The following is a 15,873-nucleotide window of genomic DNA, read 5'->3' as shown; positions in this document are numbered from 1 at the left end:
ATATGAAAGGGAAAACAAAGGGGGGCTCCGAATGATGCAGGTCAAAACCAATAGGTTTATTGAGATATGTCATTAAAAATATATAAATAACACAAGTAAAAGTGATCACAAAAATAAAAGTAAATATAAAAGCAATGTGGGGTGCAGTAAATGCTGGACTGACGCGTTTTGACACTAAGGGTCTTCAACATGGGCAGTTTTATGAATGCAAGGCACACTGTGATTGGAGGAGGGGATGTTGTGACGTTCATCAGCACCTCCTCCAATCACACTGCACCTTGCATTTGTTGAAAATGAGACATTTATTGAATGGGGGATCTGTAATGTACCTAAGCTGCGATGAATGCAAGGTGCAATGTGATTGAATATCATGCTCTCCCTCCTCCAATCAGAGTGCTTTACATTCTGAGGTGTGAGCAGTCTGATGTGATCCGAGGACATCAACTGGAACAGAAACTCTTAGCACCCAACATTAGGCACCGAATGCACTGTACCAGGGGTGAGTGTAAAGATGCCCATTTATTACAAGATTTTTAAACAAATGTCCGTACGGATATTCGTATGATAGTTGTTAGTACAATTGATGACTTGACTAATGTCGCTCAAAAGTACTTCAAATGTTGTTTGCTTTTAACACTCAATTTTTACATTAATGGGCCTTTCTAAACGAAAAGGACAGTTAGGCTTGGCCACACATGGTCGAATTTCAAAAAAGAATTTTTGAAAATCAGAAAATGTGTGCGTTTTGTGATCCGATAGCGCCACCATTGATTTAGAAATTCCACCAACCAAACCTTCAATTTCACCTCATGTTTCTGCAGAAAATAATTTTTGTGGCTGTGAATTTCTTTTCTTTCTGGGATTTTTCTTTTCTTGCACATGCGCATTTCTATTTTGCATTTCTCGCACGGTTCTCCCATCCTTGATTAGAAAATTTGTTTTCCAAAAAATTTCCAACATATCCGATTACTCAAATTCGATGGCCGCACAAAAATCGGCTGTTGGTGCAGCCCACTAATGGTGCGAAATACGAACGAAAATTCTTAGATAAGATTTTCGAAAGAAATCTCTTTGGAAATTCGACCCATGTATGGCCTGCCTAAGAAACTTGTTCGTTTGGGAAAAAATTTCCATTCAAGTTTTTTGAATTTCTTGTCACTGCGGTCAAAAATGAACATCAAAAATCAAAAGGATACTCTTAAAATGAAAAAATTGAAGGAAATTCTATTAGTGTATGGCCAGCCTAGAGCAAGTTATACGTAAACTCCACCTAGACACATGGTACACCCTTCAGTAGTGTGGATTTATTCTTACACTGCAAGTGTCATACAGTTTTTGGCTGAAGTTCAGCTTTAAAAATAACCAGTGCAATAATCTGAAGGGCAGATTAAAATGTTGGTGCAATGTGAAAATTTTAGCTGATTAAGGGTCCTTTCACAGGGGGCGGATCAGTGCTGATCCTCCCCGTGGATGTCTGCTTGCTCAGCAGGGATCGCCGAAGCGATTTCCGCTGAGCAGGAAGATGACAGGTCCGTCTCTGCACACTGCGCAGGGACGGACCTGTCACAGCGCCGCTCTCCCCTATGGGAGATCGGATGACGACAGACCGCAGTGTCCATCGTCACCCGATCCGATGACGGATGGAAAAATTGCTTTTTCCTCCGTCACACTTTTTCGGATCGGAGTGGGTCGGGTGTCAGCAGACTTGTCACCGCTGACATCCGATGCTCCATAGACCTCTATGGAGCATCCGTTCAGTTTTTCAGGCGGACCTGAACGGATCGTCCGTGTGAAAGGGGCCTAACAGAATGTGTTTTTTTAATATACAGTAGGTCTATACATCAGATCTAAAATGGAGACATCAGAGGATGGGGAGAGAGGTCTTTGATTCCTAAAGAGGGGCTGTCATGGGAGCTGTGCTGTAGTCTTGGCTGCAAGTTCCTATAAGACCCCTTTCACACTGGGGATGTTTTTCAGTACTTTCACACTGGAGAGGTGCACTGGCAGGACGTTAAAGTCCTGCTAGCAGCATCTTTGGGGCATCGCCTTGGCAGCTGTGCTTTGCAGGCATTAGCGGGGGTTAAAAGTGCCCTGCTAGCGCCTCTAAAACGAAGGTAAAGCACCGCTAGTTTTACCGTCAACGCCCCCGCGCTGTCAGTGTGAAAGTGCCCTTACTAATTTTGTATTGCCCATGTAATAGATATTCTAATATTCCCATTCATCTACATTCTGCACTAAAATGATTTCAACTGTCAGTGTTTGATGAGGTTTTTATGTTCTTCATACCAATTAAACCAACGTTCTTATTGCACATAAAGTACATACATGTATATTTATGTAAAGTGCTTCATAGAAGCAGGATCACCCTACAGATGGGTTTCCTGTGCATTTTGCTACCTCGGAATCTGGTAGTCGTGTTGACAGGTCAAAGGCTGAAAAGCTTGGCTGGTATTTGTAAAATCTGCATTTTTAAAAGCAGGTTTTGCTTTTAGATGTAACCCTTGTGTCTTTTGAACTGTTCAATCCGGGACAGAGGTCAGCAGCAAAGATCTACCCCCCACTAATGGGAACCTGACAAGAATCAAGGCACTTGCTTTAATGTTCCAGCTCTATTCTTGTATTTTTGTTCTGGAAGATCTCTCCTTGGTAGATCTGCACAGGGAAGATCCTGATTGGTCCTGATCCTGATTGGGAAAGGGAAGTGTGGTGGTGCCTTCCCATGTGTCTTTTGCACTATGCAGCGAAGAAAGGCCAGAAAAACAGAATTTAATTCAGTCCTTCATTTACTTAAAGAGAAGGCCCAGCCCTCCCATGAAAAATTAAAAGTCAGCAGCTACAAATACTGCAGTGGCTGACTTTTAATTTATTCACACTTACCTGTCCAGGGAGCCACGATGTCGGCACCGCAGCCAATCTTCGGATCAGCTGTTGGGTGCAGTCGCCACCATTCCTGGTAAGGGAACCCTGCAGTGAAGCCTTTTTGCTTAACAGCCGGTTCCCTACTGCGCATGTGTGAAGCGTGCTGCTCATTCTAATTGGCCCGGTGGCTGAGGGAGGAGGGGGCTGAACTTCCAAGAGGCCGGCCGCAGCCCCGTCTTCCAGAAGTGGAGATCGATACTAGGGACGCAGCAAAATTTTGGCCGCCGAAACATATAGACTGAAAATTGTGTTTTCGGCACATTGTCGAAAGAAAAATGCTGCTGAAAATGGGGGCGGGGCCTGGGCGGGCCCCCTGGTGCCACCCATTGCGGGGGGCATCTTCCTGGCTCGCCCCAGTCTTCTCTCCTCCTTCCCCACGGAGCAGCATCTCCGTGTGTCACAGAGCTGAATTGCCCGGGCAGCTGCATAACAATGTCCCACCTCCTATGGAAGACGTCCCACTGATCCAAAGGCGGGACATTGAATCAGTGTGACGTAATTACAGGAAGCGGGACATTGTTACTGAAGCCGCTCGGGCAATTCAAGACACACGGAGATACCGCTCTGATCCTGGCATGGGCGAGGCTGCATCCAGACACAGGCAAGCTGCATATGATGAGCACTGGCAGGCTGCATAAGGGGAATGGGCAGGCTGCATCTGACGGGCACTGGTAAGGCTGCATTGAGCTCTTGTATCATGTCTGCAGTCTCTGACCATCTCCTGTATCAGGTGGTTAGAGACTGGGGATACAAGAGATGGTTGGGCACTGCAGACTGAATTTTCTTGAGCTTTTCTTGCACCAAAGGTACCAATAATGGGCAAAAATAAATTCATATTCATATACAATTGTATATAAAAATATAAATATTTTTTAAAAACATTATTTTCTGTTTTCCGCCTAGCGTAGCTTTCATTTCTATGGCTCGTACATTGCATAGATAATGATATATATATTGACTGGGTTCACCATGATATTAGTAATTTACTGCAAGGGATTTTTATGACTTAATCTCTGTGGTAAATGTTGGGTTTTTATGACTCTGCTGCCCACAATTTTTAATGTCCATGTCACCTTGAGAAGGAGGCCTACTCTGCACGTCTCTGAAACATTGTTCATATGCTTATCATGCAGACTTTCACTCACCAATTATATTCTAATCCTCCTTCCTCCAATGCATAAAAAAAATGACCTTTTCATTTGTTATTTTTACCTAGGTGAAAATTGGCATCACCAATCACATTACTTTTCACCATTCAAAAAACATGGTAACAGATACAGTGCCGGATCTCACAATTGTGCATGCAAATCTGCTGCCATGTCTGTTTGCTTGTTCTAGGTGTAGCACTAACCCCCAAAGGAGCTGCTGGTTAGATTGTGCTTACCGTTACCTTCTTCTCCCTCACTTCACGTCTAGGGGTGTCCCGTGGTAGATGGCCCAGTAACTTGAGAGACTGACGACAGATCCACTCAAATGGATTTTATTTGCAAAAAAACGTAGACAATGAACAGTCTCTTAAAATGGGATCAGAGGGTTGGAAAGGAAGTTCAGGTATTCTTAGTGTCAAATCAATGTTGAAGAACTTGCTTGCTTTGACTGCATCCAGAGAATAGCCATTCACAAATGGATGTTCACTCAAGTTGGACAGTCCATCTCTCACAAGGCCTAGCAGCCAACAAGGTGCTTACTCAGGAAGAAGTCTCTGCCACAGACGTTGTTGTAGAACATACAAGGGTAAGTCTCTGCCACAGACGTTGTTGTAGAACATACAAGGGTAAGTCTCTGCCACAGACGTTGTTGTAGAACACGTAGGAAATCTAAACTTGTAGAACACTCCTGTGATACCTGAATCTTTCAGCCAGCTTGGCGATATCCACGAGACCGGATTCTCTTAGGTACTTCAGCTCCTCCAGGCTCTTGCTAAGAAACCAACCCGTACGTGGCCTTCTTCTGAAGAGTCCTTCCCTAGATAGCATGAAGTCACTGGCACCCAAACACCTCAGAATCCTCCTTTAGTTTCCTTGCCTCGGGCTAGCCAGCCCTGAGACAACAAGATCGGGTGGATCCGCACCCCAGGCCATAGCCTTCCTGGGTGCTGGTCAGGAGGACCAGGACCATGAAGTCAGTACATCCTTCTGGACCGGAACCCCGAAACCACATGACATCCGCATTTTAAATACCCTCTCCCAGAAAGCACAGCAAGAGCGCCACTCCCACTGGGCGGGCTCCGAGAGAGTAACTTAAGCACCCAACCAGACCATAGTTCCATGCCTGCCAGAAGAGACTGTGCCCAGGTCAGGCTGAACATCTCATAGTCCAGTCAGACTGATGCTGAAGTCCAAATTTAGACAATTGTACCCAAACCAAACTGTAGTTCAGGTGTAACCTTAAATTTGAAAAAACACATAGCCCTTGCTCTTCAGGAGCCAGCGCTACATATGAATGGTGGCAATTCATTATTCCTGGGACATTGATATGCCAGAAGTATTCATAGAACAACATGTAAATAAACACAGCTCCAGATCTCTATCTGTGCATGTATGAGATCTGGTGCTGTGTTATTGGGGGGCCGGCTGCAAGAACCAGGAAGAGACAGACAGCTCCCCATGATGTAAAAAAGATGGCAGTTTGGGAGGAAAAAGCTAGATCCATGTAAGGAAATTAAAGCAGTAAACCGCAGTTGGTGGGGGGGGGGTGGGGGGGTCTCATAATGTTCTAGTATGCATCATGAGAAACTTACCTTAGAGCTAAGCCCTCCAGCGCCACACTGTCACTGCTGAGCGGGCAGACATCTTCACCTGGTCTTCCTTCCAGGTTCATGGCCTGCGGCTACATGAGTGGCCAGGGGCACGGTGATGTCACTCCTGCCCGTGTGCACGGGAGCTGTCATTTCCGGCCCCAGCTCTAAAGGGCTGGCACGGTATGCCGGACCTTCAGAGCGCTTATGCCGATGGCATTGGCTGCATTCACTCTGAATATCTCCTAAACAGTGCAAGTTTAGGAGATATTCACAGTACCTACAGGTAAGCCTTATTATAAGCTTACCTGTAGGCATACACGGTGTAACAGGGTTTACTGCCACTTTAATGAAGTTAAAAAGATCCCCAAATGTAAGTAGGACATGACCGTTCCAATCAGGTCCACCTGTCAGTTTTTCAGGTGGACCTGATCAGATGGTCCATTCCCCCCTATGGACCAGTAGGTGTAAATAAGCTTGTGTCCGTCTACACCCGCCTTCCTTCTATCTGGTTGGCTAAAAACAAACATGAGTTGATTTGTTCTCCTCTGTGTAGGCAGATTGGATCGGTGGTAGTCGCGTGTAAATGGACAGCGTATTCTGTTTACTCCCAGCTGTCCATAGAGCAATGTGGACTCTGTCCATGTCCGCTCTGCATAAACTGAGCAGACACGGATCTGTCATCCGCCTGCTGTGGTCCGATCAGATCCCCTGCTGATGAAAACAGAAGGTGTCGTTTGAAATGGGCCGAAGCATTGAATTTTATTCTGGTCTGCCGACTTTCCTGCTATACATGACTCTACCACCGTTGGCCATGTTCTCATCCTCTTACATGGACAGCAGTAAAAACCTGATAGAAATTATAATAATTAATTATTTTAATGCTTGATTCAAATAGGCGTACTGTTCCCTATACAGGTGTTCTGTGCAGGCAACCAACTGAAACCAATGACAGGCAGACAGATGCACGGATCTCCAAGTGTATCCCGAGTGTACATCTGAGCAGGACCAGTGCATGGATCAGATCCCTGAATTGTATTCAGTTGGTGAAGTCTGTGCAGTAATAAAATTGTCCCTTTCACTTTTTCAGGGTATTACCGATTTGTGGTTCTCTTTTTCAACTGCATGCTCACCTTTGGCTCCTATTTCTGCTTTGATATTCCCAGCGTTCTGCAGGACCAATTCCAAGGGGTAAGTGTTGAGTTTCATTTCAAAGACGTAATAAAACTATTCTAACATTAATGTGAGTGTCCATCCAAAACTTGTGGCGACATTGGACCTGCTGAGATCTGATCTCTGTATGGGCAGGGCGATTGTACCCATGTCGATCCATTGATTGATTTGGGTACAACTGGTCTGTAGGATTTTTTCTTTTCATTTGATTACTGCAGGCCGGGAAGGCTTCCCATGCTCCCCATTGGCAGAATACAGTAGTGCAGCGGGAGTCAGTGTTGATGACAGAATCAAGCAATTTTCTTTTCTTCCACTTGTGTTTGAAGGAAAGAAAATCAAGTAATTTATGGGCTGCTTAAAAACCAGACTCCTGCCGGCTGTTTGAAGGAAGGATATTGTGGTTGTTATGGCAACCCTAGCTGCCATAACCCCGGTATCCTCTTCTTCAGGGGGCAGTCTGCTATAAGATAAGTGGTCTCAGCGGTGGATTTGCTGCTAGATCACTTTTATTGGTGGCGAGAGAGGGGCTCGATTATTCATATTGGAAGAGATTGATTAGGGAAGTAATGAATGATTTATTGAAGTGTGTATGGCCAGCATAACAGACTCCCAGATAGCAGTAAAAACAGGATAGGACTTCTAATCTTTCTTGCTGTATCAAAAAGTAGATTTTTTTTTTAAAAGGCAACTGCAGTAAACTGCATACAGAAATTACAACTTTACATTTTGACATGACCTGCGTAGCCCAATGTCCCCTTTCTTATTGTTAACCCCATAACCTCTAGCCCCTTATCAACCTTTAATAATAATAATGAGACCACACCTTCTCTTTGGAGTAAACTGGCCACAACAGCCTTTTATTAACACACCAAAATTTTAACTCACTCCAAAGATATGTATATAAATATATAAATATATAAATATATATATACAACCATAAACAACATTTTAAACCAAAGTCCAGTCTGGTGATCTCTGACGGTGACCCACTTTATAACCAAAAAACCAACCTCACTGCGGTACCATTAACATAACCAGGCCTCCAGCTGTGACCGCCCGGAGACAACCAATTCCTGCAGTGAAAAACACCCAGTATTCCGTCCAACGTTCGGGAATACCCCGGAGGGGCCCCATATTACTGATGAGCCCCCCACCCCTTTTAGATCACCTCCATTTACCGCCACCGTCAAAGACCACCAGAAAGATAACGCTGCAGCCCCCAATAGGGCCGTTTTCACTGTTGTGACGACCAAGCCTCTGTTCCTGAAAGAAAGAAAGAAAAACAACGACCAGCCAGATACCAATAACCTGAATGCTCAAACAACCCCACATTAGGGAGAGAGGGTGGGAAAGCTGCCTCCTCCTGTGAACTCTCCACGTGTACTGGCCCCGTCTAAGCTCCGCCCCCTTTTTATATGGCTCCGCCCCCCCTCGCTTCTCTCAGTTAATTCCAAACTCCCTTGCTTCTGTTGGCTCCTAGGCACCAGGTCATGCCCGCCCCTCATTACCCCTCCCTTTGGGGGTCGGATCATTCCGTGGCTCCCTTTACTGAAAGAACGCATGTGCATACAGCCAGAGTTTCGTTGCACTTTGAATGTTACCATTGCAGATTAGATGACATATTGGATGGATGTTTTTGTATACATTGCCGTTCCTGTAACTCTCAGTAACTTTGTCGTCTCACATCTCTGCATTGTTTCCAGAAACTGACATGTAATGGTGGTCAGCCAAAGGGGATGCACCGTAATGGCAGCACTGGCTGTGTGGAGGGGCTGGGCATGACTCCAGAGCAGTATAATCTGCTGTACGCTATATACGCCTGGACGTGAGTATACTGAAAGGAAATAGTTTGGTTCACTTGGCAATCAATTTGCCTTAAAGCCTTATTGAAGTCTTGTCTTTCATTATTGTTATACAGTTAATGTCTTTCAGGACAGCACCTGACAGAGTGCCTCCTCCCATTGCCAACAGGAAACACCTCTTCCACCAAACTTTAAAAGGAGGCTCCTTCCCACATGTCAGTTTTTGTGTTTCCTCTGGAGGGAACACTCAGTGGGGAGTCAGGAGCTCTTAGGTGCTGTCCTGAGAGACCAGGCTTCCTGCTCCACCAATGTTTTTTTTCTTTACCTCAGAGCTGTTCCTCCCATTCCACAGGGTGCTGCATGATGGGCTCCTTCTCCCTCTCCAAAGTACCCAGGGAGAGTTGAGACTGCTGCGGGCATCACTTCTGGGTGGCAGCAGGTGCAGGCAGACATCATTTTTTTTCTTTTTACTTCACCTGTCTCCACTAATGCCACTGCCATCTTGGGGATGGCATGCAGTGACTCCATTTGCCGGAAGTGAGGTATCTGGAGGGGGTTGCGCTCACTGAGCAGGCGCACGGCATAATTTCCACCGGATGTCGCAGGGGGAGAAGGGAGGAACAGGGCTGGTACTTATTTGCAGTCTGGCGCAGTGGCACTATTGGAGTCCGGAACCAGCATCCAGCGACACAGCGATCTTCGATGGAATAGATGGCGGCAGCAAGTGGGACAGGCATGGGCACCGGCAAGGCCCAGGTAAGGGGCAGATGTGATACTGCCCTCCTTGACTATGAGGTCTCTCTCTCACTCTGTGTTTCTCTCGCCCCCCTGGTGGCAGGGGCCTGTGTTTGCACATGAGGCAGCTGTGGTTTCTCACCGTGCACCTGTGGTGAGCCTTTTTTAAAAGGGCAGGTTGTCTCACTGGGATGTTTTTTTTTTCATGGCAGGCCAAGAGCAAAAAGGAAATGTCCTTCATGTAAAGCAAAACTTCCTGAAGGCTGGAAGAAGACCTTGTGTGAAATTTGTATTGATTCGCTAATTAAAGAAGAAGCTTCTTCCACTTGCAGTGATTTGATTGCATCAGTTAAAAAAGAAGCTGGATGCCACCATTCAATCGTTTCGCTCTTCACTAGCAAATTGATCCCTGAGTTAGCCAACTACCTCACAGTCCTCTCGGGCTCACTATTGGTCCCGGTGGTAGAGACCGAGGCGGGTTCTCTTATCCAAGAGGGACATTCCCCCTCCCATTCTAAGGAAGAATCAGGTGAGGAGGAAGGGGAGAATGGACCTTCTAAATACAATTGTCTTTAGAACAGGTAGATGGCCTGTTAAAATCAATTTATACTACAGTGGGTCTGGAGGAGGAAAGAAAAGAAAATAATTATCTTTGCATGACAGTATGTACGCAGGTCTCTGAGCCTAAAAATCATATTTTTTCCTGTATACTCAATCATTTCTGAGGCTATTAGGAAGGAATGGGCAGAACCAGAAAGCAAGCCTTTCTTTCCTAAAGCCCTTAAAAGGAACTTTGCTTTTGATGAAGACTCAGTGGCACTTTGGAATAAAAAAACCCAAACTAGATGCAGCTTTTTCCCAAGTCTTGAGATCAACTGATTTAGCATTTGGATGGATCAACAGCTTAAGAGGGCTAGGCAATCCATCAAGGGCAATCTCAAACCAGCTATGGCGACTACTGTTGTCTCCAGGAATTTGGAATTTTGGGTAAATCAACTCAAGGCCCATATTATGGCAGACTCACCAAAGCAAGAAATTCTGGATTCTTTCTTGACCTTGTCAGCTGCTGTAGCTTTTATCTCAGATGCTTCAGCAGAATCAATTAAAATGTCAGCAAGATCTGCAACCCTAACTAACTCGGCCAGGAGCGCTCTGTGGCAAAAGACCTGGCCAGGAGATGCGGCATCCAAAAATAAGCTTTGTGGGATACTGTTCTTGGGGATTTACTATTTGGACCTGACTTGGATTCAGTCCTAGACAGGACATCACATAAAAAGTAATTTCCTACTAAAAAGAACAGCCAGTTAAGCAATTTTTTTTTCTTTGATCTCAAAGGGCTCAAGAACAAAATACTAAAACCCAAGAGAAGAGAAGAAATTGGCCGTCGCAGAAGGCAAAAGGCAAAGGAAATGCCCTTTTCCATCCTCCTGCGTAAACCAATGAAACAACTACTTGTCACTAACTTGTCACTGCCAGTGGGACGAAGGCTGCAGAATTTCCTCCCCCTTTGGGCCAGAATAAGAAAAAATCAATATATTTTGAGCATGCTGTCCCAAGGTTACAGAATAGTTTTTGGATCTTCCTTCAGAAAGATACTTTCTATCACCTACCAAGGGACTCAGCCCTGGCTATGAGGAACCTGTTAAAGGCTCTGATGCACCAAAGGGTTGGGACACCCGTATCTTCAGAGGAATATTATTATCGGGTTTTATTCTCACATTTTCCTGATAAAAAAAAAAAATCTGGAAACTTCTGTTTGATTCTCAGTTTGAAACTGTTGAACAAGTCAGTCCTATACAAGAAGTTTTGTATGGACATCAATTGACCTGAGATGCTTATCTACATATTCACCTCAGTCCCAGAAATTCATGAGGTTGGCAGTCAATATGAGGAGGGAGGTGCTACATCTACAATTCAGGGCCCTTTCCTTCGGCCTTTCATCGGCTCCGTGAGTCTTTACAAAAATGATGGCAGAGACCCTCGCCCCTCTTCGCCTTCTGGGGATTGCGGTAATCCCATATCTCAATGACCTCCCCTTCTTTACCCCGTCCAGGGAAAAATTGCATGAAGATCTGGGCAAGACCCACAGTCATTTGGAGTCCCTGGGTTGGATAGTGAACATTCAGAAATTGGACTTTAATCCAGCTCAGCAAGTGCAATTTCTGGGGTACCAAATAAATTCAGTGGAACAAAATTTTTCTCCCAGAAGAGAAAATAATCAAGGTCCAGAAGGTAGTAACTATGCTACAAAGCAGATGTTGGTCAGAAAGGTTACGTCAGCCTTGGAAACTTTAACATCGACTATGCCAGCCATCCAATGGGCAAGGCTGCATTTTAGGCCACTCCAGAGTCAAACACTTTGGTGGGAAAATCAGTCAGTGTTACAAAAAGGTCTACTTTGATCTTTCCCGACCGAAAAGGTGGTAACAACAGACGTCAGTATGTGGGGATGGGGGGCCCACTAAGGTCAAGAGGTCACAGGGAACTTGGTCACAGACCGAAGCAAAAGAATCCTCAAATTGGAGAGAGTTTAAGGCAGTTGCCTTAGCATTGGCTGCCTTCTCTCCAAACCTCCTAGGCTTCAAAGTCCAGATTTTATCTGAACAAACATGGAGGCACAAGAAGCAAAACTCTTCAGTTACTTTCAGAGAAAACCATTTACTGTCCTTATCCGCAGTCCATCTCAAAGGTACACTAAATAAAGTGGCAGGTTTTATGGGTTCAGGAAGCGGAGTGGAGCCTGAATTCAGAAGTGTTTGCATTGATCACCAGGACCTGGGGCCATCCACAAGTGGACCTGTTTGCATCAAGGCTAAACACACAACTCCCGCAATTTTTTTCCCCTTCACTGAGATGCTGGTTCTCAGGAAATAGATGCCTTGGCACAACCTTGGAATTTTCACCTGGGATATGCCTTTCCCCCATTCCAGTTGATTCCACTGGTATTGTGGAAAATACAGAGAGTGTTGATAATTCTGATTACTCCACTCTGGCCAAAGAGCTTTGTTTTCCACGGTTCTGTGAATGGCAATCAAACCATTTTGTCAGCTTCCTCTCAGATAGGATTTACTTCCACAGGGTACATCACCTGTATGTAGCCAGGTTAAGTCTCGCTGCCTAGTATCTGAACAGAAAATGTTAAGAAATTAGGGTTTTTCAGAGCCTTTAATAATAACAACATTACTTTATAGTAGGAAAAAGGTAACTAGAGCTATTTATGCCAAGGTGTGGAAGGTCTACGTTTCTTGCGGTCATTCAGAAAATAGAAATGTAGATATATTAGAATTTTTACAAAAGGGTGCAGACAAGGGTCTTGCAGTCAGCACTTTCAAAGTACAAGTAGCCGCATTAGGGGTTTATCTGGAGAGAGCAATTTCTTCACAAACTTTGGTCATAAGGTTTTTCAGGGCAATTACCAGAGCCAGACCATTTCTGGCTAAGCATTTTCCCAAATGAGATTTCTGTGGTTCTGCAAGCCCTCGCAAAGGAATCATTTGAACCACTACAGACAGTCTCTCTCTAAAGAATTTGACTTTCAAAACAATATTTCTAAATTACAATTACATCTGCAAGAAGAATTAGTGAACTGCATGCGCTATCGGTTAAAGAAGCGTATTTATCCAGATAGGATTGTACTTAAGGTAGATCCAGGTTTTTTTCCAAAAGAACAGGTCACAGGAGACCATTATGCCAACCTTATGCTCAAATCCTTCAGGAGGAAAGGAGGAGGAGTTTCACAACCTAGATGTGAGACGTACCCTATTGCATTACTTGGAAGTAACGAGATTTCAGATCCTCAACTCTTTATTTGTTTTTTTTCAAAAAAGGCCACCAAGCATTGAAAAAGTCAATTGCTAGATGGCTTAAATCAGCTATTTCTGTAGCCTATTCTGAGATGGGTCTATCTCCCCTGCTGGGAATTAGAGCACACTCAAAAAGAGCTCAAGCCGCTACATGGGCAGACAAAGCTGGCGCTACCCCAGATCAAATTTGTAAGGCGGATACATGGTGAATTTAATTAACGTATGTCCGTCATTACAGGCTGGATCTTCTGTCAGCAGGGGATCAGGCTTATGGCAGAAAAGTTTTGCAGGCTGTAGACCCTCCCTAGGGGGTAACTCTCTTTTATCCTCTCAGGTGCTGTCCTGAAAGACGTTAAGGGAAAATTCAAGTTCGACTTACCGGTAACTTGTTTTCCAGGAGTCTTGCGGGACAGCAGCAACCATCCTTATTGTTTTTTTTTGTATGCTGTGACTAACCATATCTTGCTTATGTGTTCCAGCTTGGGGCCTGAGGCTCTCTACTACCACTAACATGTGGAAAGTAGCCTCGTTTTTAAAGTTTGGTGGAAGAGGTATTTCCTGTTGGCAAGGGGAGGAGCCACTCTCTCAGATGCTATCCTGAAAGACTTCTGGAAAACAAGTTACCGGTAAGTCTAACTTTAATTTTTTTTTCTAATCATCGGCAAGTGCTTAAACCTGTAATGTACGTATTTAATATCTTCTCTTGTCCCACAAGCCCCTTTTCCAATTAAATGTGCAATTACTCAAAATATAGATATAAAAAATAAAATAAAAATATTATATCTCTTTTGAGAACCCCCGTGATGCCATCACTGGGTCTGTTTGCTGATTAATGTTCAGAGTTTGATGGAAGGGGCTGACCGGCTCCTGTAAACACCACAGTATGCTGCCTCGGATCTTCTTTCAAGAGTGTTATATGAAAGAACACCTCTCTAGTATCCCTTTAGATGTGCATGCTCCTTTCTGCTGGCCGCTCAGTGTTGAAGACTGTGTAATCTGATGTTCAGTTGCTTGAGAAGGCATCAAAGTATGCTGGGGATGCTTTCCTTCATATAATGCTCAGGAACAATATTAAGGCAGAGAATGCCAATAGCTGATAGAAGTGGGCAAAGTCACAATAGATCAGGACCAGCCTGGGATTGTTATAGATGTCATTTTGGGCATTAAGTGAAGGTTCAAGATAGCCGCTGCAGCTTCAAAGGCATATAATGTGGAGATCTGTTTGTTGGATTGGAGCCTTTATTACACAGTGGGCTGTGTAGGAGCAGTGGTGATCTCTAGTGTGCTACTGTAGGGCATCTTTTTCCAGTTTAGGGCAGACACATAATTTTTTAAAGATGTCATATTCTTTACTTGTTATGCAGCCTATCTGTAAAAAAACACAAGACTTCAGTTGTGCTTTAACAACTGCAATCAGATTGGTTCAAGAGTGCATCTTTCATTCATTTCTTGTATGCATAAAGTCTAGGGTGACCTGGTGTGTTCATATTAAGTATTTCATGTTTTTTTTTTTTTTTTTATCTGACGTGTTATTATACAGTGTCTCAGTTTAAAGAGAACTATTCATCATGTTGCATACCTGCACAGTGCCTACTGGTTAATATAATCCAATACAGTCCTGTCTTGCTTTGTACCATCCTATGCCCAGGAGACAGATTGTAATGTACCCCCCACAACATCTGTGTCAATGAAGCAGGCTTCTCCAATAGGTTGATTCACAGTGGTTCAGGTGCTTCGACGCATTCGGAGCCATTGCCAGTAATGTACCTGCACTGGGAGTAGCTTGAGGCCAACTCTTGCACAATACGTTGTCCTTTGCATACATGTTATTAGCAATAAAAGGCTATACAGGGTAAGGCTGAACCACACTGGACACCGCATAATATCTAGAAAACATCACCCTATATTTATACTCTGAACCAGCTACACCTTGTTCGAAACAAACACGGTTCTAACAAAGTACCACATTTCAGCTTTTTTCCTGTTTTTTTTTTTTTGTCCTTTTTATTTCTCAGAAGTGCGTTGGTTGTGATCATGGCGGGGTTTCTCATCGACAAGCTAGGGAACAGATGTGAGTTCTAAAGTATTTATTTATATGTTTATATTCTTCTGTATATTTAAATATCAGTTATGGTAATAATATAATTATACATACACACGTGCAGCTGAGGGAGGCACTGAGAGCCAATCAGGTGTGCTGCATGCATATGTGCCAACATGCCAGGAGCTCATTAGTCAGCTGCAGCATTTTAACTGTCCAATCACAGACATAGTTGTTAGCCCACCGGGCAACCTGGTTGCGCTGTGTGGCACATCTATGTAAATCTACAAACTAAATAGACAGAATTACAAACCCTCTACAAGTATATCCACTTCTGTATATGTAATTCAAGTGTATTTAGCTGTATGCCTGGAGTTTGGCTTTAATTATATTCTACCAAGAATGAATGCCTGGTAAAAATCTGTTTTTTTTTTTATTTTTTTAAATGTGTGCTTTTGACTTTTTTTCTAGTTGGACTTTTCCTCTTTTCCTTCCTGACTGTGCTGGGCTCCTCTATTTTTGCACTGGGATCACATTTTAAAGGAACCCCCTACTTGCTGCCTCTGATGTTAACTGGACGCTTGTTGTTTGGTGCCGGGAATGGATCACTGATAAGTAAGGTTCTATAAAACTCTCCCAAGGCCATACAGATCTAGTATTGTC

General features: G+C 44.1%; 1 protein-coding gene across 1 annotated transcript in view; it reads left to right on the top strand.

Annotated features, from left to right (window-relative positions):
* Positions 1-339: 339 nt before the first annotated feature.
* Positions 340-15,873, top strand: part of LOC143925731 (lysosomal dipeptide transporter MFSD1-like) — a 28,831-nt gene continuing 13,297 nt past the window's right edge. The window contains exons 1-5 of the mRNA XM_077450183.1: positions 340-499; positions 6,747-6,847; positions 8,533-8,654; positions 15,185-15,240; positions 15,682-15,825. Of these exons, the coding sequence (XP_077306309.1) occupies positions 340-499; positions 6,747-6,847; positions 8,533-8,654; positions 15,185-15,240; positions 15,682-15,825 (583 nt within the window). The remainder of the gene's footprint in view (positions 500-6,746; positions 6,848-8,532; positions 8,655-15,184; positions 15,241-15,681; positions 15,826-15,873) is intronic.

The sequence above is a fragment of the Lithobates pipiens genome, unplaced genomic scaffold, assembly GCF_037356315.1.
Source record: "Lithobates pipiens isolate NorthernLeopardFrog02 unplaced genomic scaffold, aLitPip1_a1.2 Scaffold_22, whole genome shotgun sequence".
Classification (NCBI taxonomy): domain Eukaryota; kingdom Metazoa; phylum Chordata; class Amphibia; order Anura; family Ranidae; genus Lithobates; species Lithobates pipiens.
The sequence above is the reverse complement of the archived record's forward strand: the minus strand, read 5'-3'. Positions and strand labels throughout refer to the sequence as shown.